Source organism: Muscardinus avellanarius, assembly GCF_963383645.1.
Source record: "Muscardinus avellanarius genome assembly, chromosome: 3".
In the NCBI taxonomy this organism is placed as follows: Eukaryota; Metazoa; Chordata; class Mammalia; order Rodentia; family Gliridae; genus Muscardinus; species Muscardinus avellanarius.
Genome location: NC_137788.1, coordinates 110,378,998 through 110,404,019, shown reverse-complemented (window position 1 = coordinate 110,404,019; position 25,022 = coordinate 110,378,998). Strand labels below are relative to the sequence as shown.

General features: G+C 49.3%; 1 protein-coding gene across 1 annotated transcript; it reads right to left on the bottom strand.

The window, feature by feature from the left end:
- Window positions 1–8,032: 8,032 nt before the first annotated feature.
- Window positions 8,033–22,504, bottom strand: F11R (F11 receptor; the record flags this gene model as incomplete). Its single annotated transcript, XM_080691533.1, has 12 exons — window positions 8,033–8,068; window positions 8,167–8,215; window positions 9,338–9,350; window positions 9,542–9,649; window positions 9,729–9,831; window positions 10,599–10,801; window positions 12,110–12,256; window positions 12,381–12,488; window positions 12,558–12,626; window positions 22,194–22,245; window positions 22,371–22,417; window positions 22,462–22,504. The coding sequence occupies 12 exons, from the start codon at window positions 22,502–22,504 to the stop codon at window positions 8,033–8,035; spliced, it is 978 nt and encodes a 325-aa protein (XP_080547659.1).
- Between the last annotated feature and the right edge of the window lie 2,518 nt (window positions 22,505–25,022).

The window sequence follows — 25,022 nt, the reverse complement described above, 5'->3', positions numbered from 1 at the left end:
ACCTTAGCCAGGCATGGTGGTGCACACTTGTAATCCTAGTGCTTGGGAGGCTGAGACAGGAGGATCGCACAGGTTTGAAGCCAGCCTCAGCTACTTAGTGAGGCTCTCAGCAACTTAGTGAGACCCTGTTTCCAAATAAAGTATAAATTAGGTCTGGGAGTGCAGCCCGGAGGTAGAAAAGCCCCTGGGTTCCACCGCCAGTACCACACACACACACACACACACACACACACACACACACACACACAAAACCACTACTGCTGTCTGCCCCAGCCCTGGGAATCTCTGACCTAAGTAAGCCATTTACACTCTATGTAGCATAAAAGCAAAGTATGGCACTGGGAGTTTTTGTTAAAAAACTGAGAGATATCCCGAGGCCTGTGGCTTATTTTCCTAAGCAATTAGATTCAGTGTCACACAGCTTGCCCGCGAGCTGTGGCTGCCACAGCCCTCCTGATGGGAGAAGTTGCTAAATTAATTTCAGGAGGTCCAAACCAGTAGAGGTCCAAACACCCTACCAGGTTCAGAGTATTCTTGACATTAATTTTTTTTTTTTTTTTTTTTTTTTTTGTGGTACTGGGGGTGGAACCCAGAGGCTTTCTAACTCCGGGCTATACTCCCAGACCTTTTGTATATTTTATTTGGAAACAGGGTCTCACTAGGTTGCCGAGAGCCTCACTAAGTAGCTGAGGCTGGCTTCGAACCCGTGCGATCCTCCTGTCTCAGCCTCCCAAGCGCGGGGATTACAAGCGTGCGCCACCACTCCCGGCTAGAGTGTTCTTGACATGAAAGGGCACCAACGGCTAACTGGAGGACGGCTAAATATCAAGCCCTCTTGTTAGAGTCTCCAGAGGTTATTCTCAAGATCTGCCAAACCTTCAATCCAGCAACTTTAATTCCTATCCCAGGAAAAATAAATAAATAAATAAGTCAGTGCACTCTTGGTAGAGACTACAGGACAGGTGTGTGCCAGCAGGAATGAGCTGAAGGACCAGCCTCTAAGTGACCCTGGCGTGCGATGGCTGACGGCTGGGGCAGCTACGTGAGGGATGGAGCTCGAAAACCAGGCTGCGCAGTACTGAGCCTTCAGGGGTAAGGCGGCAAAGCCACTTCCTCCGATCACCTCAGCACAAGAGGCTGAAATAGTTGCCCTCACCCGAGCTTTGCAAAAGATAACAATTGATGTATATTCAGATTCTGAGTATGCTTTCTTAGTTCTTCAAGCACACGCTGCCATTCGGAGAGAAAAGACTTTTTTTTTTTTTTTTTCGGTGCTTAGTAGTGAACCCAAGGGCATTCTACCTCCAAGCTACACTCCCAGCCCATTTTTTTAATCCTTTATTTTATTCTATTTTATTTGCAGTACTGGGGATAGAACCCAGGAGAATTCTACCTCCAAACTACACCCCCAGCCCTATTTTTTATTCTTTATTTTTGAAATAGGGTATCACTAAGTTGCAGATCTATTTTATATTTTATTTGGAAACAGGGTCTCACTAAGTTGCTGAGAGCCTCACTAAGTAGCTGAGATTGTTCATGAACCGCGATCCTCCTGTCTCAGCCTCCTGAATGCTGAGATTACACGTGTGTGCACCCCCACACCTGGCTCACATACATTTTTTTATTCCTTTTGATTTTTCCCCCCAGTACTTGGTCAAGGCCTCTCACTTGCTAACCAAGAACACTACCACTGAGCCACAACCCCTGCACTAGAGATTAAACCCAGGGACATTCTACCTCTGAGATATACCCACAGCCCTCTTTTGTTTTTATTTCGAAACAGGGTCTTGCTAAGTTGCTAAAGGTCTCACTGAAGTGCTGAGGCTGGCCTCAAACTTTTGATCCTCCTTCCTCAGCCTTCTTAGTCACTGAGATTAAGAGTATATGCCGTCGGGCAAGGTGGGCACGCTTGTAATCCCTGCTCTTGGGAGGTGGAGACAGGAGGATGGCACAGGTTCGCTTAAGAGAACCTGTTTCCAAATAGGAAGTATAAGATAGGTCTGGGAGTGTAGCCCAGAGGTAGAAGGGCTTCCAGGAACCCCAGTACCACCAAAAAAAAAAAAAAAAAAAAAAGAGTATATGCCCTGCTTTATTGATTTTGTGTATGTATATGGTCGTGGGGATTGAACTCAGGAGCATTGTATATCTGAGCTACACCCCCAGCCCAATTTTATTGCTTTTTTTTTTTTTTTTTTTTTAGAAGTACTGATGATTGAACCCAGAGGCATTCTACCTCTGTGTTACACTCCCTACCTGATTTTATTTCTTATTTAGAAACAGGGTCTCATTAGGTTGCTGAGAGCCTTGCTAACATGCCAAGACTTGCTTTGAACCTGTGATCCTCCTGTCTCAGCCTCCCAAGTACTGGGATTATATGCATATGCCCCCACACCCAGCTTATTCTTTCTTTCTTTTTTTCTTTTTCCTTTTTCTTTTTTTTCTTTCTTTTTTTTTTTTTTTTTTTTTTTTTGTGGGTCTGGGGATGGAACCCAGAAGCATTCTACCTCCGAGCTACAGCCCCTGCCCTATTTTTATTCTTTATTTTGAAACTGGGTCTCACTGAGTTGCAAAGGGCCTCACTAAGTAGCTGAGGCTGTCTGCGAACCACGATCCTCCAGTCTCACAGTCTCAGCCTCCCGAATGCTGGGATTACAAGCATGCACCACCACGCCCAGCTTATTCTTTCTTTTGAAACAGGGAATCACTAACTTGTCTAGGGCTTAAGTGACTGAGGCTGTGAACCTGGGATCCTCGGGTCTCAGCCTCCATGGACTGGGATTACAAGCATGTACCACCATGCCTGGTATTTATTTTATTTATTTATTTATTTATTTATTTATTTATTTATTTTTGCGGGTCTGGGGGTGGAACCCAGGGACATTCTACCTCCAAGCTACACTCCCTGCCCTATTTTTTACTCTTTATTTCAAAACCGGGTCTCACTGAGTTGCAGAGGGCCTCACTAGGTAGCTGAAGCTGTCCACAAACTGCGATCCTCCAGTCTCAGCCTCCCAAATGCTGGGATTACAAGCGTGCGCCACCACGCCCAGCTGGTATTTATTTTTTTAATGTGCAAAATATTAGCATGGTTCCAAAAGTCAAAACTAGACAAAATGGTATGGAGACAGAGAATCCATCATGTCTCTGCTCTTGCCTACCTCTTGTAGGCAACAATTTTACTAATAAAAAAAATTTTTTTTTTCTAACTGGAACTGGGAGTGGTGGTGTCTGCTTAGGTCCCAGTACTTAGGAGGCTGAGACAGAAGGATCTCAGATTCAAGGCCAGTCTCAGCAATGTTTGGAGCCTCTCAGCAACCTAGTCAGACCCTGTCTCAAAACCAAAAAGGACTAGGGGTATAGCTTGGAAGTAGAATGTCCCTAGTTCAATCACAAGTACTGTAACAAACAAACAACAAAAACACAGCCAGGTGTGATGGCAGACCCCTATAATCCCAATATTTGAGGTAGGAGGATCTCAGGTTCAAGACTAGCTTCAGCTTCTGCTACTTAGGGATACACTATTTCAGAAGATAAGAAGGGATAGGGTGTAACTTGGAGTTAGACAGAACACCTCTGGGTTCAATCACCAGTAAAATACTCACACACACTGGGTGGGGTGGCGCATACTTGTAATCCCAGCATTTGGGAGGCTGAGACAGGAGGATCACAGGTTTGTGGACAGCCTCAACTAGTGAGGCCCTTTGCAACTCAGTGAGACCCTGTTACAAAATAAAGAATAAAAAACTAGGGCTGAGGGTGTCGCTCAGAGGTAAACACTCCTGGGTTCTATCTTCAGTACTGCAAAAATATATATATTTATAAAATTTGATATATAATAAATATATATAATATATATATATATATATATATATATATATATATATATCCTGGAAAACATTGCAAATTAGTCTGTAGAGATCTTTGTTTTATTTTGAGGTGCTGGGGATGGAACCCAGGGGCATGGAACCTAGGGTCTAAGCTACACCCTAGCCCTTTTTATTGCTATTTTGAAATAGGGTCTTATGCCCGGCGTGGTGGTGCACGCTTGTAATCCCTGCGCTTGGGAGGCTGAGACAGGAGGATCGCACAGGTTCAAAGCCAGCCTCAGCTACTTAGTGAGGCTCTCAGCAACTTAGTGAGACCCAGTTTCCAAATAAAATATAAAATAGGTCTGGGAGTATACCCCGGAGGTAGAAAAGGCCCTGAATTCCACCCCCAGTACCACAAAAAAAAAAAAGAAAGAAAGAAAGAAAAGAAAGAAAGAAAGAAAGAAAGAAAGAAAGAAAGAAAGAAAGAAAGAAAGAAAGAAAGAGGGTCTTATTGGTTTGCTGAGAGTCTCAGGACTTGCTGAGGTGGTCCTAGAACCTGCGGTCTTCACATCTCAGCCTCTCTAATACTATGTTACAAGAGCGCTCCACCACACCCCCTCCTTGTTACTTTGGCAGTGGCACTGTTTCCTTGTGGAAATACACCATTGTTTATTCAAGCAAATTTCCCCCTTGAGCATTTTTACATTGTGTCTCGTGTGTTGCAAGTAGAGACCGTTTGCGGCCAAAGAACCCTGCGCATGTGTAGAGCGATACGCATACTGGTAGAGGCGTGATCTCCAGGGTAAATTCCTAGATATGTTCGCCACGTCCAACAAGAGGGTTCAGGTAACTTGTCGGGATATTGCCCCATTGCCCTCCGTGGGAGTCATGCCTTTTGTATAACCTCAGCCAAGACTTTTTGCCAATCAGATAGGTGGTGTTATTTTCCACCCCCACGTTGCCTCCGAGATCTCCTGCGAATCAGGCAGGTAACCAAGCATCTCCATTCCAAGTTCCCGGCCAGGCGGGGCGGGCTCCACCTGGTGGCAGCACATCTCATTGTAGGAAAAGTACTCTCTCCCAGCTGTTTGTGCCTTTGCGCTGACTTCTTTCCGGCTAATTTCCTACCTCCTTTTCTCTAAATAGGAAAAAACAAAAACAAAAACAAAAAACAAAAAACAAAAAAACCTGCATATGTTCCTGATATATGTGTCTCCTGACACTTTTTGTTTGAATTGAAGCATGTGCCACATTCCAAACTTAGTGATCTTGTAAATAACCAGGTCTGGGCAGGATAGTGCATGCCTGCAATCCCAGTACTTGGGAGGCTGAGATAGGATTACAGGTTCAAGGCCAGCTTCAGAAACTTGGTAAGATCTTGAATTAAAAAAAAAAAAAAAAAAACAGATCTGAGCTACAACCTACAACCCCAGACCTTTTTAATACTGAAATGGTGTCTCACAAAATTGCTGAGAACCTTGATAGATTGCTGATTGAAGCTGGGCATGGTGACGCACGCTTGTAATCCCTGCTTGGGAGGTGGAGACAGGAGGATCACACAGGTTCAAAGCCAGCTTCAGCTACTTAGTGAGACCCTGTTTCCAAATAAAATAGAAAATAGGTCTGGAAATACACCCCAGAGGTAGAAAACCCCTGGGTTCCACCCCCAGTACCACACACACACACAAAAAAAAAAATTGCTGATGTTGGCCTGAAAACTGCAACCCTTCTGTCTCAGCCTGGCATTCTACCCTGGAGCTACACCCCCAGCCCTATTTTTTATTCTTTTTTTTTTTTTTTTCTGAAACAGGGTCTCACTGAGTTGCAGAGGGCCTCACTAAGTAGCTGAGGTTGTCTGGGAACCCTGATCCTCCTGTCTCAGCCTCCCAGTTTCTCGTAAGGGATTTTAGGTAAAAGAACAGAATATGGCACAGGGTCTGGCATGGTTGTGCATACCTGTTGTTCTGGTACAAGGGAGGCAGAGGGAGAGAGGTCCCAAGTTCAAGACCAGCCTCAACAATTTAGCGAGACTCAGCAAACCTAGAGACCAGCTCAAGATAAGAATAAAAGGGCTGGGGATGTCACGTTTCTGTGTTGAATTCCTTGAAGAAAAAAGAAAGAAGCAAAATCAAAACCCTCGTTTACCCTGTTGTTAGTTAATAATTAGATTGAAGGATTGTGATATATGGGTAAGGAGAAATTAAGGGCAGAAAGGGGTCCAAAGGAAGAGGGCACTGACGACTTAAAGTCTAAGAACATACTCGGCAGGCAGGAGGGTGGGGACTTGAATATTCTTTTTATTTTCTTGGTATGGAGTTTGAACCCAGGGACATTCTATATTCTGAGTTCCACCCTCCACCCTAGCCCTTTTTTTTTTTTTTTTTTTTGGTGGTACTGGGGTTCCTGGAAGCCCTTCTACCTCCGGGCTACACTCCCACACCTATTTTATATTTTTATTTGGAAACAGGGTCTCTTAAGCCTGCTCAGCTGACTTCGAACCTGCGCGATCCTCCTGTCTCCACCTCCCAAGTGCGGGGATTACAAGCGTGCGACACCACGCCCGGCCACCCAGCCCTTGTTTTGAAACAGGATCTTTCTAGGCTCCTCAGAGTTTTGCTTGCTAAGCTGCTAAGGCTGGTCTTGAACCTGTGATTCTGTCTCAGCCTCCCAAGTACTGGAGCTATAGACATGTACCATCATGCCTGGATTTTTTCCTTCCTTCCTGTGTTGCTAAAAATTCAATCCAGAGTCTTTCCACCTCCAAGCCAGGATTTTTTTCCTTCCTTCTTTCTTGTAGTGCTGGAAATTGAATCCAGAGGCATATACCAGGCCCTATTTTTACTTGGAAAAAGTCTCACTAAGTTGCAGGGGCCTCACTAAGTTGTTGAGGCTGGCCGCAAACCCGCAATCCTCTTGTCTTAGCCTCCAAAGTACTGGGGTTACATGTGTGAGCCAACACCTCTGGCTTTTTTTTTTTTTTTTTTTTTTTTTTTTTGCAGTATTGGGGATGGAAGCCAGGGGCATTCTACACCAGAGCTACAACCCCCAGCCCTATTTTCTATTCTTTATTTTGAAATAGGGTCTCAGTGAGTTGCAAAGGGCCTCACTAAGTAGCTGAGGTTGTCAGCAAACCATGATCCTCCGGTCTCAGCCTTCTGAATGCTGGTATTACAAGTGTGCGTCACCACTCCCAGCTGGCTTATTTCTTATTTTGAAACAGGATACTTGCTAAACTGCTGAGGCTGGGCTCACACCTGCAATCCTCTTGTCTCAGCCTCCTAAGTACTGGGATTAGAAGCATGTGCAACCCTGCCCAGCTCCACCCTGGGTACTTCTACAGTACCTCTGGAATGAGAGGCTGAAACCTTGAACAAGAAGGGGCAGTACCAAGAACCAAGACAGAGCCTGGGGCCCAGCCCAAGGTGCTGGGGAGCAGGGCTTCCCCCAATTCCCCCAACAAAAAAAGAAACTTTGACAAACCAAGTTTTTATTTCCAGCAATCAATGTCTGGCTTATACAAACATGTAGAAACAGTCTCACCAAAGAGCTAAGAAGCCCTCCAGCGCACCACCCGATTTCCGCATTCGGCAAAGATTCACGCACACTCACACACGCACAGGCTCAGCCGAGAGCCCAGCCAAAACACACATCCCCACGGCCATCTTGAAAGGGTCCGTCCAGGTGCTGGGAGAAGGGCGAGCGCATCCAGCCCTGGCTCTTCCCCTCAGCAGTTTGAAGGCACTGTCAGAGTCCCCTTCCTGGACACATAGCAGGTTGGCTTGTGTTCAGGAAGGGCGAGGAGGGTCCCAGGGGCACTTTTCAGGGAAGGTATGAGGGTGGGCTCTAGGGAGCACAAGGCTGGCCCACTCTGAAGGGCCAGCGTCGGTCCTCTTGGGCAGAGACTAGAGGAGAGAATGCTGTGGCTTCCCGGGAACCCCGCCCGCCACCCCTGCTGTCTGCTGAGGAGGAGGGTGAGCAGGCCTGCCTGGATTCCTGCCCCAGCCCGCGTGGGGACAAGGATTCCAGACTTCAGGCCACTCAACAGCGGTAGGAAGGGAGCGGGGCAGGAAAGACGGAGCACCCGTAACTGACGGTATTAAAATCACATCCTAAGGCAAGAGCGGGGGCCCTGGAAGACAAGCAAGGCCTCCGGTGAAGCTAAGACACTAGGCCCAGAGCCTGGAGGGCCTGATAAGGCCCAGAGGACCACGCAGGCGACCAGGTCACACCAGGAAGGACGACGTCTGTTTGAATTCCTCCTGGGGGAGCAAATAGCGTGGTCAGCTGAGTCTTCTGGAGCCAATAACCCCACACACAGGCCCGGGGGAAACCCGCCCTCCGCAGGGGCTTTACTCACTCCGCTCCGAGCCGCGGGCTGGCTGTAAATCACCTTCTTACTTGAAGACCTGTGGGTGAGCCGGGTGGACGGCCTCAGTTCCCCAGGCGCCCGGCGCAGGCCCTTGCCAACTTCCCTGCTGTTATTATAATTGTGCTGGGAACTGAACCCAGGGGCTTCTACACCCTCAGCTCTATTTACTTACTTATTTACTTTGTGGTACTGGATATTTATTTACTTACTTTGTGGTATTGGAGATTCGTTTATTTATTTATTTACTTTGGGGTACTGGAGAGTTATTTATTTAACTTACTTTGTGGTATTGGAGATTCATTCATTTATTTATTTACATTGTGGCATTGGAGATTTATTTATTTATTTACTTTATGGTACTGGAGATTTATTTATTTATTTATTTAGTGGTACTGGAGATTGAACCCAGAGGCATTCTACCTTCAAGCTATACCCACCCCTCAGCCTGATTTTCTTATTCGGAAACAGGGTCTCACTAGGTTACTGATCACTACTGAATGCTGAGGCTGTCCTTGAACCTGTGATCCTTCTGTCTCAGCCTAAGTAGTATACCTTCAGCTCTTTTTCTTCTTTTTTTCTTTTTTGTAGTACTGGGGATGGAACCCAGTGCCATTCTACCTCTGAGCTGCACCCCAGCCCTATTTTTGATTCTTTATTTTGAAACAGGGTCTCACTGAGTTGCAAAGGGCCTCACTAAGTAGCTGAGGCTGGCCGCGAACCTGCGATCCTCCTGTCTCAGCTCCCAAGTACTGGGATTACAAGAGTGCCCACCACGCCCGGCTCAGCTCTTATTCTTTTGAAACAGGGTCTCCCTCATTTGCTGAGGATTCTCGCTAAGTGCCGAGGCTGGCCTCCAGCCTGGGAACCCTTTGTCTCAGCCTCCAAAGTACTAGGATGGACAGGCGGGAGCCACCACACCGGGCTCCTTGCCAACTTAAGAGGCCAGAACTTTGGGCTGGTGAGGAGCAAGAGTGCACAGCAGCGGCATGTGGGCAGAGGGGAAAAGGCCAGGCTCAGGTGTAGGGGAGAAGCCCAGCTGTCTTCCCAGGCTGCCTGCCTCCCCTGGAATCCCACCACACCCTTTGGGCCCATCTCAGCTTTCCAGCGCACGGCCCCTTGTTCTTGATCTTGGAGAAGCCCGGCACGGCCTCTCACTCACCCTTTCTTTGTCCCTGAAAGAGAAAAAAGAAGTCTCTGAGTATATACAGCAGGACAGACACAGTCTAGGTAGCTAGATGGAGAAGTCTGTGGACCCTGGGGAGGGTGGCGGGTGCAGTGCCCGGATCCGTCCTCAGAAAGCCCCCACCAAGCAGGCCTTGGCCCCGGGGACAGACCAAGGACAGCCCCTGGGGCCCAGACTTACTGTCAAAGTAGCCTCTGCTGTAGGCAAACCAGAGGCCGAAAACCAAGACTCCAAGGAGAATAATCACCACGAGGACAGCGGCCACGATGCCCCCCACGTTCAGCTCCACTGTGAGACACAGAGCCCAGGTCAGGCCCTGGGCACAGGCCGCCCCGGCCCCACCGGAGTCTGCGCCCCCGCTGCTCACCGGCTTCCATGCGCACAGCCTCAGACTTGGCGGGGCTTCCGTACCCGTTCTCGGCTTCACAGCTGTAGTCTCCGGTATCGGAGGCTGTCACAGGATCAAAGATCTGCAGGGAAGGGCAGAAACACTGGAACACGGCCTAGAGAAACCAAGGACCTGGGAACTGAACCCGGAGGCTCCACCTTTAGGCTACCCAGGACTATCTTATTTTTTTTTTTTTGGGCATTACTGGGGATGGAACCCAGGGCGGTCTACCTCTGAGCTACGCCCCCAGCCTGATGTTTTACCTTTATTTTGAAACAGGGTCTCACTGAGTTGCAAAGGCCCTCACTAAGTAGTAGCCGAGACTCCCCGTGAACGGCGATCCTCCATGTCCAGTCTCAGCCTCCCAGATGGTGGATTAGAAATGTGTGCCACCACTCCCGGCTACCCAGCACTATTATTTACTTAATTGTTTGCTTTTTTTTTTCTTTTGGCAATACTGGGGGTAGAACCCAGAGACATTCTACTCCCAAGCTACACCCACCCTATTTTTTAATCTTTATTTTGAAACAGGGTCTCACTGAGTTGCAGAGGCCTTACTAAGTAGCTGAGGCTGACCTCGAACCGTGATCCTCCTAATTGTTTGTTTTGAAGTATGGTCAGGCTAAATTGCCGAGGGGCTCACCAAGTTACGGAGGCTAGTCTCGAACCTGGGATCCTCCTGTCTCAGCCTCCCAAGTTCTGGGATCACAGAGGTGGCCACCAAGCCCAGCAGACCTGTCTTTCACGGCCTCTGGGAGTAAGCTGAGTTCACCACGCTGCTTGCTCCTCCCCCAACTCCAGGGGTTCCGTGGCTGCAACCCTTCCTCCCCCACCACGCCCCATCCATACCAGCTCCCCTGAACTCTGATCCAGGGTGTAGGAGGAGTTGCTGAAGGCGCGGTTGCTCTTGGGGTCCAGAGGCAGCATGGTGTCTCCCTTGAACCAACTGTACTTGGAGGGCGGGGAGCCATCGGGCTCCGAGCAGGTCAGCACGGCGCGGCTGCCGATGGTGGCAGAGGAGGGGACCGTGACGGTGGGCTTGGATGGAGGCACTGGGGAGGGACAAGGAAAAGAGGTGCTCCTGAGTGGAAGGGCGGCTCCGGCTGCCCCCCACCCCATGTCCTGAGTGGGAGGGCGGGCTCTGGCTGCCCTGTGTCCAGAGTTCCCGCCTGCCAGGGCTCCCCGCTGCTCTGGGAGAATGTGTCTCAAAGGCCTGTACACTGCCTGCCCCTCTCCCTCCCTCCCTCTCTCTCTCTCTCTCCCTCCCTCCCATCCTCCCTCCCTCCCTCCCTCTCTCCCTCTCTCCTCTCTCCTCTCTCCCTCCCCACCCAGGGCCATTCTACCTCCAAGCTCTGCCCCCAGCCCTATATTTTTATTCTTTATTTTGAAACAGGGTCTCACTGCCCGCGAACCGTGATCCTCCTGTCTCAGCCTCCTGAATGCTGGGATTACAAACCTGGGCCACAAGTGTTTTTTTGTTCTTTGGGTTTTTGTGTGTGTGTGGTACCAGGGATAGAACCCAGGGGTATTGTACCTCCGAGCTACATGTCCCAGACCTATTTTTTATTCTTTATTTTTTTGAAACTGGGTCTCACTGAGTTGTGAAGGGCCTCACTAAGTAGCTGAGGCTGGCTACAAACCACCATCCTCTGATCTTTGCCTTCCAAATGCTGGGATTACAATCGCGTGCCACCAGGCCCGGCCTTTGTTTTGCTTTGGTTTTTAGTACTGAGCATTGAACCTAGGGCATTCAACCTCTGAGCTACACCCCCAGCCCTATTTTTTATTCTTTATTTTGGAGCAGGGGCTTACTAAATTGCAGAGATCCTCACTAAGTAGCTGAGGCTGAATGCGAACTTGTCATACTCCTGTCTCAGCCTCCCAAGTACTGGAATTACAAGCGTGTACTACCTTGCCCAGCTATTTATTTATTTATTTATTGTATGTTTGTGATTCTGGGGATTTTATTTATTTATTTATAGCGTGTTTGTGATTCTGGGGATTGAACCCAGGGGCATTCTACCTCTGAGCTACACCCTGGCCCTATTCTTTTATCTTTTACTTTGAAAATAGGGCCCCACTAAGTAGCTGAGGCTGACTTTGAACCTGTGCGATCCTCCTGTCTCAGCCTCCCAAGTGCTGGGATTACAAGCATGCGCCACCAAGCCCGGCTTATTCTTCATTTTTTTGAACAGGGTCTCACTGAGCTGCTGAGGCTGGCCGAGGACTTGGGATCCTCCCGTCTCAGCCCCCACGTTCTGGGGTCACGGGAGTGTGTGACTGCACCGGCCACGGGCGCTCTGCTCTCAGGCTTGGCAGGTCAAGGCAGGGGTCCCGGGCACTGCAGGCAAGGGGCTTACCGAGCACGGTGAGCTGAATGCTGACCTCCCCATAGTTGCTGCCTTCCTCATCGGTGACCATGCAGGTGTATGTTCCCGTGTCCTGCCGGGTCACAGACTGAAAGGTGATGCCACTCGTGGAGAAGGTGACGCGGTCCTTGTAGGAAGCTGCGGGGCAGAGACAGCAACAGGAGTGAGAGGAGCCGCCCGCTGGGCACCCGAGGGCCGGCGAGGCCACAGGAGCGCGGGGTGCAGCCCCCTCACCCCACGGAAGGAAGCAGGGGCCGCTCACCCGTGATCTTGTTGTTATGACACACGAGACTGGTGGTGTCGCCCTGGACAAACTTCCACTCCACTCGGGGAGAAGAGAAGCCAGAGTAGACGCAGGACAGCGTGGCGCCTGCGGAGGGTCAGCGTGAGAGGGTGCGGGCGCCTGCCACCCTGCCCCCCGCCCGGCCGCCCCACTCACGGCTGTTCTCAGGAACATCCACCTTAGAGTTCGCTGTGTAGACGGAGCCCTTGCCCAGCACCAGGGAGGCTGAGAAGGAAAGAGAGGGGCCCCATCAGGAAGGACCCGAGGAGAGCCGGGCGCGGTGGCGCATGCTTGTCAAACCAGCATTCGGGAGGCTGAGACAGGGTGGATCGTGGTTTGCGCGGACAGCCTCAGCTACTTAGTGAGGCTCTCTGCAACTCAGTGAGACCCTGTTTTAAAATAAAAGAATAAAAAAATAGGGCTGGGGGTGGATCTCAGAGGTCGAATGCCCCTGGGTTCCATCCCCAGTACCGCAAAAAAAAGAAAAAAGGAAGGAAGGAATGAACCAAGTGGTCGTGAAGAAAAAATCACCACCCAGCCCAGCCGGCAGGGCTGGGGAAGAGTGGCATCAGCTCCCAGCTCGGCCCTCCCACTTGGCCCAAAAGCCCACACATCTATAAGTGGGGTGAGCACCTGAGGCCCTGGGTGTTTGTTTACAACTGCGGACCAATACCCATTCTATCAATGGAGATACAAACTCTCTCTCAAACACGATTTCTTTGACTCATTTTGGTGCTGGGGATTGAACCGTAAGGCATTCTACCTCTGAGCTACACCCTTAGCCCAATTTTATTTTATTTTGAAACAGAGACTCACTAAATTGCTGACGGTCTGGCGGCATGGCTGAAGCTGGCCTCAAACCTGAGAGCTTCCTGTCTCAGTCTCCCAGGTACTGAAATTACAGGCATACAGCAGCATGCCTGGCTTCTAGCACAGGCCTGTGCCACTGTGCCGCTTTCCTTTCCCTCCCTCGCTCCCCTCCTTTAATCTCTTCCTTCCTCTTTCTTTTTTTTTTTTTTTTCCAGTACTGGGATGGAACCCAGGGGGCATTCTACCTTTGAGCTACACCCATCCCTATTTTTTATTCTTTATTTGGAAACAGGGTCTCATTGATTTGCAAAGGGCCTCACTAAGTAGCTGAGGCTGTCGCAAACCATGATCCTCCAGTCTCAGCCTCCCAAATGCTGGAATTACAAGCATAGGCCACCACACCCGGCTTTCCTTCCTCTGGGGAAGGATTGAACCCAGGAGTTTTCTACCTCTGAGCTCCACCCCTAGCCCATTTTTATTCTTTATTTTGAAATAGGGTTTTACTAAATTGCAGAAGGCCCACTAAGTAGCTGAGGCTAACCAGAACCCAGATCCTCCTATCTCAGCCCCCTAAGTACTGGAATTAGGAATGCAGATCCTCCTATCTCTCAACCTCTTAAATACTGGGAGTACAAGTATGTATCACCACACCCAGCCTCAGGACTCTCTCTCTCTCTCTCTCTCTCTCTCTCTCTCTCTCTCTGTCTCTCTCTCTCTCTGTGGTACTGAGAATGGAACTTAAGGGCATTTTACCTCTTAGCTACACCCCCAGTCCCCAGTCCTATTTTATTTATTCATTTATTTATTTTTGCTGATCTGGGGCTGGAACCCAGGGACACTCTACCTCTGAGCTACACCCCTACCCCTCTTTTTTATTCTTTATTTTGAAACAGGTTCTCACTGAGCTGCAAAGGGCCTCACTAAGTAGCTGAGACTGTCCTCAAACTGTGACCCTCCTGTCTCAACCTCCCAGATGCTAGGATTACAAGCATGTGCCACCACGCCCGGCTTTATATTTTATTTTGAAACAGGATCTCACCAATATGCTGGGGGGTGGGATCTTGCTAAACTGCTGAGGCTGGCCTCAACCTGAGGTCTCAGCTTCCCAAATCCTGGGATTACAGGTGTGGGCCAGTGTGCCCAGCTTCAGATTCTTTTTGTGCTTATGCATGGCAGTGGGAATTGAACCCAGGGGCATTCTACCTGTGAGCTAAACCCTCAGCCCATCTTGTTTTACTTTGAAACAGGGTCTGGCTAGTTGCTGGGAGAAGCAGCAAGGAAGACAGGCCAGATGTTACCAAGCACCTGCCTCCTGCCAGGGCAGGGCAGCCAGAGCCCATGTGTGGACAGAGTGGGAGGAAAAGCTCTACCAATTCCCCAATGTGGGACAGGAGCAAGGGCGCTTGCTCCCCGCAGGGCGGTCGGGTGTAACTGCAGCTCTCCCTCCCCAGCACCAGCGGCCGGCCCTCCTCCTCCTTCCCAGACCACACCCTAATAAATACCATGCATGATAATTGACATCTTAAGTCCTCTCCCAAAGAACCCATACTCCACCCAATCAGCCAGCAGCATCCAATCAAATCAAAACCAACCTCTGCAGGGAGGTGCCCACACTCCGGCCAGCAAGTCACACACACAGCCATTTCTTTGCCAGTGTGTGTTATAGGGATTATTCCTGGGGGCTTTCTGCCTTTTAGTCTCACTGAGTTGCAAAGGACCTCACTAAGTAGCTGAGGCTGGCCTTGAACTGCGATTCTCCTGTCTCAGCCTCCCAAACTCTGGGATTTGCACCATCACACTCAGCTACTTTCTGGTTATTCCTCTAATGCTCCAACTCTGATTGAAGTTCTTCTTTTTCTTTCTTTCTTTCTTTTTTTTTTTTTTTTTGGTGTTACTGGAGATTGAACCCAGGAGCATTCTGCTTTCCGGCTAAACCCGTAGGCTTTTTTATTTTTTATTTTGTTTTGTTTTGCGGTAATACGGCTTGAACCCAGGGGCATTCTACCTCCATGCTACAACCCTAGCCCTATTTTTTATTCCTTATTTTGAAACAGGGTCTCACTAAATAGCAGAGGGCCTCACTAAGTAGCTGAGGCTGGCCACAAACCTGTGACACTCCCGTCTCAGACTCCCAAGTACTGAGATTACAAGCTTACGCTACCACACCCGGCTTTATTTTTTTATTTTGAAACAGAGTCTCACTAAGTTACTGAGACTGGCCTCCAACCTGGTCTCAGTCTCCCAAGTAATGTGATTCTAGGTATTGTTTTCTTTGTTTTGTTTTGTGGTACTGAGGATGGAACCCGAGGGCATTCTACCTCTGAGCTATACCCGCAGCCCTATTTTTTATTCTTTATTTTGAAACCGTGTCTCACTAAGTTGCAAAGGGCCTCACTAAGTAGTAGCTGAGGCTGTCTTTGAACCGCAAACCTCCTGTCTCAGCCTCCCAGACGCTGGGATGACAAGCATGCCTACCACGCCCGGCTGAGGTGTTCTGTTTTGAATCCTCAAGGATCCTCAGACCCAAGACACATTCAGGAGTTACGCCACACACCTGCACAAACACACTGGGCACGACACATTCCTCTTCTGTTTGATCCTGACTATCATTACCTAACCGGGGTTTCTCTTCTTCTATTAAACCTTGTAATCCCCACATTTGGGAGGCTGAGACAGGAGGATAGTGCTTTGCAGACAGCCTCAGCTACTTAGTGAGGCCCTTTGCAGCTCAGTGAGACCCTGTTTCAAAATAAATAATTAAAAAAAAATAGTGCTGGGGGTGTAGCTCGGAGGGAGAATGCCCCCTGGGCTTCCTCCCCAGTACTGCCAAAAAATAAATTAAAAAAAGGAGGAGCTTTCATCCTTTCCATTGAGAAGTTTGATTTACTCTTAAATACCAAATGAGAAAAGTTACAAAGGTAAAGGCATCAGCAGGCTCCTGGCCTGCTCAGGTTTGGGGTCCAAGTGCAGAAAGCCCGGCCCCCGGCCCTGGCCAGGTGAAGAACTATCGGGTGTTGTGCACGCAGCATATACCAGGCTCCGCTGTAAGCACAGGACACGAACCTCGTTCAGGCTGTGTGACAACCTTCAGAGACAGGGCAGCATTGCTGTCTGTGTGTGTGCATGTGTGTGTGTGTTGCTGGAAATGGAACCCAGGGCCACTCTACCTCTGAGCGACACCCCCAGCCCTATTTTATTCTTTTATTTTGAAACAGGGTCTCACTAAGTTGCAAAGGGCCTCAATAAATTGCTAAGGCTGGCCAAGAACTTCAATCCTGCTGTCTCAGCTTCCCAAGTACTGGGATTATAAGTACGCCACCACACTCGGCTTTTTTTTGTTTGTTTGTTTGTTTGTTTTAATGGTATTGGGGGTTGAAGCCAGTGCCATTCCACCTCAGTACTACACCCTCAGCCTTTCTTATTTTTTGCTTTGAAACAGGGTCTCACAGACAGGCGCAGTGGCACATGCCTGTAACCCCAGTACTTGGGAGGCTGAGACAGGAGGATCACAAATTCAGAGCCAGCCTCAGCAACCTCCTGAGGTTCTCTGCAACTTAGTGAGACCCTGTTTGAAAATTAAAAATAGGCTGGGCATGGTGGCGCATGCTTGTAATCCCAGCATTCGAGAGGCTAAGACTGGAGGATCACGGTTTGCAGACAGCCTCAGTGACTTTGTGAGGTCCTTTCCAACTCAGTGAGATCAAGTTTCAAAATAAAGGATAAAGATTAGGGCTGGGGCCAGGCGTAGTGGTACACACTTGTCATCCCAGCATTCAGGAGGCTGAGACTGGAGGATGGTGGTTAACAGTCAGCCCCAGCTACTTAGTGAGGCCCCTTGCAACATGGGTTGTAGGTCAGAGTTTGAATGCCCCTGGGTTCCATCCCCAGACCTGCAAAAATAAATAAATAAATAAATAAATAAATAAATAATAGGGCTAGGGGTGTAGCTTGGAGGTAGAATGTCCCTGTGTTCTACCTCCAGTACCACAAGAAAAAAAGAGAGACAGACAGACAGACAGACAGAAAGAAAGAAAATTAAAAATAGGGCTGAAAGTATAGCTTGGAGGTAGAATACCCTTGGGATCCATCCCTAGGATCACACACACACACACACACACACACACACACACACACACACACACAAAATGCTGGAGCAACTTAGCAAGACTCTGTCTCAAAATAAAATGGCCTAGCTAGACATGGTGGTGCTTCTAAGCCCCATGCTTGGGAGGCAGAGACAGGAGAACGCACAGGTTCAAAGCCAGTCTCAGCTACTTAGGCTCTCAGAAACTTAGTGAGACCCTGTTTCCAAATAAAATATAAAATAGGTCTGGGAGTATAACCCGGAGGTAGAAAACCCCTGAGTTCCACCCCCAGTACCATCTAAATAAATAAATAAAATAAAATAAAAAGGCCTGCAGGTATATAGCTCAGTGATAAAGGAGGAGGGCTCCACCCCAGCACCAAGAGGTGAACTGCTTGGGCAGTTCTCGCTTGCTGGTTTGCAGTGGGGCTGATTTCCGCCCAGGACAGGCGTCCCGCGGAGCACCTTAAAGGCCACTTGCTGCGTCTGAACTGGCTGGGGGAGCAGACACCTGCAGACCCTCCAGGGAAAGGGAGTGGAGCCAGAGGTGAAAGGGGCGCCAGGAGGCCTCCTCCTGCAAGGTGCACACAGCAGCGAGGGCTGGAAGAGCCAGCGACTGCCAAGCCAATGGGCCTCCAAAGTGGCTGGAGAGAGCAGGAGGAGCTAGGGGAGGCCTGGGGAACCACTGAGGGCGGGTGGAGTCAGACAGGGCAGAGGCCACCTGGGGCAAGCCAGTGCCCACAAGGACAGTTCATTCCTCATGCTCATTAATTTGGGATTTTAAAACAAATGAGAATTGCCCTCCTATCCCAAGTGCATGTCTTCACCATTTAAAAAGTAAGTTCCGTTCATTAACAGCTGGGCGTGGTGGCACACACTTGTAATCCCAGCATTTATGGGAGGCTGAGAGAGGAGGATTGTAGTTCGCATCAGCTAATACTTAGTGAAGCCCTCTGCAACTCAGTGAGACCCTGTTTCAAAATAAAGAATAATAAAATTAGGCTGGGGGTATAGCTCAGAGGTAGAATGCCTCTGGGTTCAATCTCCACCACACACACACACACACACACACACACACACACACACACACGTGAGTTCCATGTACTAGGAGCCGGGCATGGTGGCTCATGCTTATAATCCCAGCACTTGGGAGGCTGAGACAGGAGAATCACAGGTTAAAGGCCAGCCTCAGGTACTTGGAGAGGCTTTCTACAATGAAGTGAAACCCTGTTTCAAAATAAAGAATAAAAAATAGGGCTGGGGGTGTCAACTTGGATGTAGAACGCCCCTGGGTTCCATCCCCAGTACCACAAAAAAAAAAAAAAAAAGAAAAAAGGAAAAGAAAAAAGGAAGAAAGGAAGGAAGGAAGGAAGGAAGGGAAAAAGGAGGTGTTAGGACAGAGGGGGAGCCAATAGGGGTGCCAAGAGGCAGGACCAGGTGGACAGCGGCCAGAGACAGGCCATCCGCAATCAAGGACAGAGGTCCCAGAGGAAACCAATCCTGCTGGTAACTCAGTGATAGCTGTCCAGCCTCCAGGACTATGAGAAAATACACTCTGCGGTATTGTTCCAGTTCCCAGCACACTGACACAATGGCCTACGCTGTGCACTGGACAGGGAAGGAGTTTCCTGTGGAGCCCCAAGACTGCAGCCTTGACCTTGGGAATGGGCAGTGGAGGCAGGATGGGGGCTCAAGGTCAGCATAAGGAACTCGGGGTGCCTTATCTCAAAAAAAAAAAAAAAAAAAAAGAGAGGACTGGGGGCAGAAAAAGGTGGAAGAGCCGGGCATGGTGGCACACACTTGTAATCCCAGCGCTTGGAAGGGTGAGACAGGATTGCACAGGTTTGAAGCCAGCCTCAGCTTAGTGAGACCCTGTTTCCAAATAAAGTATAAAATAGGTCTGGGAGTATAGCCTAGAGATAGAAATGCCTCTGGGTTCCACCCCCAGTGCCACCAAAAAAAAAAAAAAAAAAAAAAAAGCTGGGTGTGGTGGCACACTCTTGTAATCCCAGCATTCAGGAGGCTGAGACAAGAGGATTGCAGTTCGTGGACAGCCTCAGCTACTTGGTGAGGCCCTTTGCAACTCAGTGAGATCATGTTTCTAAATAAAGAATAAAAAATATGCTGGGTAGCTCAATGGTAGAATGCCCCTGTGTTCCATCCCCAGTACTGCAAAAATAAAAAGAGAGAAAGAAAGAAAGAAAGAAAGAGAGAAAGAAAGAGAAGAAGGAAGGAAGGAAGGAATAGAAAAGGTAGAAGCCCCTGGGTTCAATCTCAAGTACAAAAAACATTTCTCACACAAATGCTACAAGTCCTATTGCTATCCCATTTACAGATGAGAAAAATGGCGCAGGGACCTTGGCTGGCAGGCTCTGTCGGGAGGCTGCAGCTATGGATGGACAGCAAATGCAGGTGAGGCGAGGTGGGCTGAGCCTGGGGCGCTGTCCCCCCCACTGCGGCTGAGCTGCGGCCCACTGTGCCCTCTGAGGATGGCAGAAAGAGGTAATGGCGGGCAAAGACCAGGGAGTTTCACACCTCCCTCCTCTCTGGGGCCTTTCCAGGTCCCGGTGCAGGGGAGACAGAGGCCAGGCATCCAACTTCCTGCAAGCCAGCTGCTTCCTCGGGCTCCGCCCCTATGTTGCCAGAAACAAATGACCCAGCTGGACTCTGGACAGAAACTCTGCTTATCAAAGAACTCCAGGCAGATGAACTCAGTGCTTGGAAAACCCCACTCTGCTGCGCCTGAGCCCTTCCCAGGACCTCCTCACTACACGGAACCTCCTCTTCCTCCATGACAGGTGCCTGGGTCACCCAGGTCTCTCTTGAGCCTCGGAATCGAAGGCGGGTTTGAGCTGAGGGAGCCCTGGGGTCTGTTTTCAAAACCCACAGATGCAGAAAGACAAGACCCACAGCGGGCGTGGTGGGGCACACCTGTAGTCCTGGGACTAGGGAGGCTGAGGCAGGAGGCTTGCAGATCCGCTCAGAGGTAAAACACCCCTGGGTTAAATCCCTAGTTCAACAAAACAGCAGCTCCCTTATTACTAACCTACCTCATACAAATTGTGCAACATTTCAGGATACCTTTGGGAGGGGGACAGAATGGATACTAATGGCCAAAGCCACAATTCCTGTAACATCTGGAAGACAGACCTCGGAACACATTAAAATACGCAAGATGGCCGGAGCTTTGTGGCGCACGCTTGTAACCTCAGCATTTGGGAGGCTGAGACAGGAGGATCAGGGCTCGCAGCCAGCCTCAGCTACTACTTAGTGAGGCCCTTTGCAACTCAGTGAGACCCTGTTTCAAAATAGGGATTAAAAAAATAATAATAATAAGGCTGGGGTTGTACCTTACAGGTAGAATGCTTCTGGGTTCCATCCCCGGTACCACAAAAAATAAGCAAGTTGTAATAGATATTTTTTTAAAAAAACTACATATATTCATATATATTTGTTCCTCTATAACAAAAACACTGGAAGAATATGTAAGAAAGAATTGCTCCAAATTTCCCACCTGAGCAGAGGAGCCTCTAGCTGGTAGGGGCTGGAGCCTCTGGAAGCCCCCGCTACAATGTGGCACCCACTAGCTGCTAATTGTTAAGCAGCCTCCAGCCCCCTCTGAGCTTCCTGACAGCAGGGGTGCTATTGACCACCCCACCCTCCAGTCTCCAAAAGAGGGCTCATGAAACAGTAACCACCGAGGCTTGCTAGATTAACAAATTAGCAATACAAGTAGAACCTGGATAGATACATCTATATATGTGTAGCAGAAACACAAAAAATACTAAGAAACTAATCTCAGTACTCAAGAGGCTAAGGCAGGAGGACAGCCTCAGCAACCTACTGACCTACTAAAACCCACCCCCAACCTCCCTCCCTCCTTTCCTTCCTTCCTTCTTGAAATAGAAAGCAGGAATTCTACCTCTGAGCTACACCTCCCCCCTCCAGCCCTTTTTATTTTTTTTTTTTTCTTGTGAAACAGGGTAAATTGCTGAGGCTGGCCTGGAATTTGCAATCCTCCCCCTCCGCCTTGCTTTTTTTTGTGTGTGTGTGTGGTACTAGGATTGAGTACACAGCCATTCTACCTTCGGGCTACACCCCCAGCCCAATTACATTTTTTATTTGGAAACAGGGTCTCACTAGGTTGATGAGAGTCTCACTACTTGCTGAGACTATACTCAAACCTGTGACCCTTCTGTCTCAGCCTCCAAAGTACTGGGGTTACAGGCTTGCACCATCACACCCTGGTCTTTCAGATTTCAAAAGCAAAGGTAGAATACCACTAGGTTCCATCCCCAGTACAAAAAAATAAAAATAAAAAGGGCTGGGGAGGAGCCAGGCGTGGTGGTGCACGCACGCTTGTAATCCCAGCATTTGGGAGTCTGAGACAGGAGGATTGCGGTTCACAGACAGCCTCAGCTACTTATGCCCTTTGTAATTCAGTGAGACCCTGTTTAAAAATAAAAAATAAGCAGGGCGTGGTGGTGGACACTTGTAATCCCAGTGCTTGGGAGGCTGAGACAGTAGGACCACGCAGGTTTGAAGCCAGCCTCAGCTACTTAGCGAGGCTCTCAGCAACTTAGTGAAACCCTGTTTTCAATTAAACTATAAAATAGGTCTGAGAGTATAACCCAGAGGTAGAAAAAAAACCCTGGGTTCCACTCCTAGTATCACACACACACATACACACACAAACAACGAATAAAAAATAGGACTGGAGGTATAGCTCAGAGGTAGAATGCCCCTGGGTTCTATCCTCAGTACAAAAAAAAAAAAGGATGGGAATGTAAAGTCTTTAACTCAGAGGTAGAGAGCCCCTGGGTTTAAGTCCCAGGACTGCAAAAACAACAACAACAAAAACTATTAAGCTAGAATCCTCTTGTTTCCTGCTTCCAAACCTTGCTCCGCACTAGTTTCTGGTTTGAAGAAAACAATCATTTCCTGGGCCGGCTGGGAGGGAAAGTAAGTGACTCACCCATCCACTGGCAGGTCTGCCCCAAGAGCAGAGAGAGGACCGAGTGTTATAGGACTTGAGTCAGAACATCAGCAGGAAACACCCGGCCTCCAAGGCTCACCCTGACACTGACGGCGGGAAGCGGCTGGGCGCGGGCCCCAGGCTGGACTAAATGAAGGGGTCCAGAAGAGGCAGCGCCATCCCAGACGCACCTTCCTCCCCCCCTGCGTCCAGCCCAACAGGCACCACCACCATGCCCACAAGAATTCCTCTCCTACCAAGGAGACAGCTAAACCTTTTCTCCATTGCCCTCTGTAGAGACGGAGGCTGGCTCCGTGGGAACCAGCCCGACTCTCCCTCGTGTCCACCAGAGCAGGACCTTCCCATGCACTGGGCCCCCGGCTGGCGTCTGGGCTTCCTTTGGCTTTGGGCAGCTTGCCGTATCTTTTCCCCGATGACACAGGGAGCAGTCGTAGAGGGAGGAGAGCGAGCCAGGGAGAGTACACAGATGCCCTGGGAGAGTACACAGGTGCCCAGGAAGAGCCCTGCTGCATGTGTGTGGTGATGGGATCACACCAGGGGTGCTGTACCTGGGAGCCACAGCCCCCAAGCCTCTTTATTTTGGCGGTACAAGGGCATTCGACCTCCAAGCTACACCCTCCTGTCTCAGCCTCCCAAGGACTGGGATTACAAGTGTGTGCCGCTGTGCCAGGCAGCCCTACTTTACTTTTTCTTTTGTGTGTGAAGATTTAAAGAGGTTTATTATAAAGATAGAAATACAGAAAATAGAAATACAGCCCCATGCCAAAATGGCATGGGGGGGTGACTCAAAATGAATACACCCTACTTTACTTTTTTGCCCCTTGGAATCTCCCTGCCTCCTGTGACCTATACTACTGGGACAACATTCCTTATCCCCACAAAGCCTAAAGGGCATAAGACCTGCCCCTTAATAACCACCTCCGGAGCAGGAGTTAGCTCTCACTCCCGCGGCCTCATAACCAGGAGGACCAAGTGCTCCCGGTGACAGATGCGAGGACCGAGCTATGGCCTGCGTCCACAAAGCAGAGATTGTGACCAGCCGGCTAGCACCCAGGTGGGGCTGCCCGGCCTCCGTTTCCATCCACATGTGCACTGATCAAATCACTCCCCTCTGCCGGGCGTGGGGGCACACGCCTGTGACCCCAGCATTTGGGAGGCTGAGACAGGAGGATCTTGGTTTGCAGACAGCCTCAGCTACTTAGTGAGGCCCTCTGCAACTCAGTGAGACCCTGTTTCAAAAATAAAGAATAAAAAATAGGACTGGGGATGGAGCTCAGAGATAGAATGCCCCTGGGTTCCACCCCCAATACTGCAAAAATAATTACTTAATTAATTAAAAAAAAATCACTTCCCTCACCCAGGTCAGCTTGGAGTTGCAAGGCGCAGTGCTCCATACTGTGGGCACGTCCCTTCCCAGGCCGGCTGTCCTGCCAAGCTAATCCCACAGGCTCCAGATCACCGCTGCTTGGCTCTCAGAAGACAATCTAAGGGCCAGGCATGGTGGCACACGCTGTAATCCCAGGACTTGGGAGGCTGAGACAGGAGGATCGCAGGTTCCCATCTAGCCTCAGCTATTTAATAAGACCCTATTTCTAAATAAAGAATAAAAAGAAATAGGGCTGGGGGTGGGAGCTTGGAGGTAGAATGCCTGGGTTCCATCCCCCATCTCTCTCTCTCTCTCTCTCTCTCTCTCTCTCTCTCTCTCTCTCTCTGTCACACACACACAATCAAAATTGTGCCAGCACCACCCTGTCAGTGCCAGCAATGTGTTATGGATTTTTCATGGAGAAAATTAGGGAAAGAGAAAAGAAATGATGTTCAAGGAAGCTTATAAACCTCACAGCTGCGGTCACTATATTGATACTATCACTGACCAACCCTGTCGCGAAAAGTGTCTGACCCAGAAGAACTTTTTGGGTTTTTGTTTTTGTTTTGTTTTTGTGTGGTACTGGGGATGAAACCCAGGACCATTCTACCTCCAAACTACACCCCCAGCCCTATTTTTTATTCTTTATTTTGAAACAGGGTCTCACTGAGTTGCAGAGGGCCTCACTGAGCAGCTGAGGCTGGCCGCAAATCGCCATCCTCCCATCTCAGCTTCCCAAATGCTGGGATGACAAGCTTGCGCCACCACACCCGCAAACATCTGGGTTTGGAGGGTGACATATTTGCACAGTATAAGAGCTACCAAAAAAAAAAAAAAAAATGATGAAGGGCATCCTTCGGAAACACATACACGCCCATCTTTACAGCAGTATGATTCCCAAGAGCTAAGCTAGGGAGCCAGCCTAGGTCTCCATCAACAGATGAGTGAATAAGGAAATGTGGGGTCTATACACACAAGTGGGTTTTTCTCAGCCATCAGGAGAACTCATGTTAAGCAAAATCAGACTCAGACAGTCAAGGCTCGCATGTTTTCTTCGGGAAGACGATCTCATAGGAATAGAAGGCAGGTCAGAGGAATAGAGGAAGGGGTTGGGGGAGGAAGATGGAAAAGGTAGGGACTGGAGAATGAAATTGACCAAACTGTATTGTGTGCTTGTCACAAGGAATCCCACTACTATTAAGATCATAATAATTCACCAATAGTCGGGCATGGAGGCGCCCACCTGTAACCCCAGCACTTGGGAGGCTGAGACAGAAGGACTGCAGGACCAAGGGCAGCCTCAGCAAGTAGGGAGAGCTCATCAACCTAGTAAGAAGACCCTGTTTCAAAATAAAAAGAAGCCGG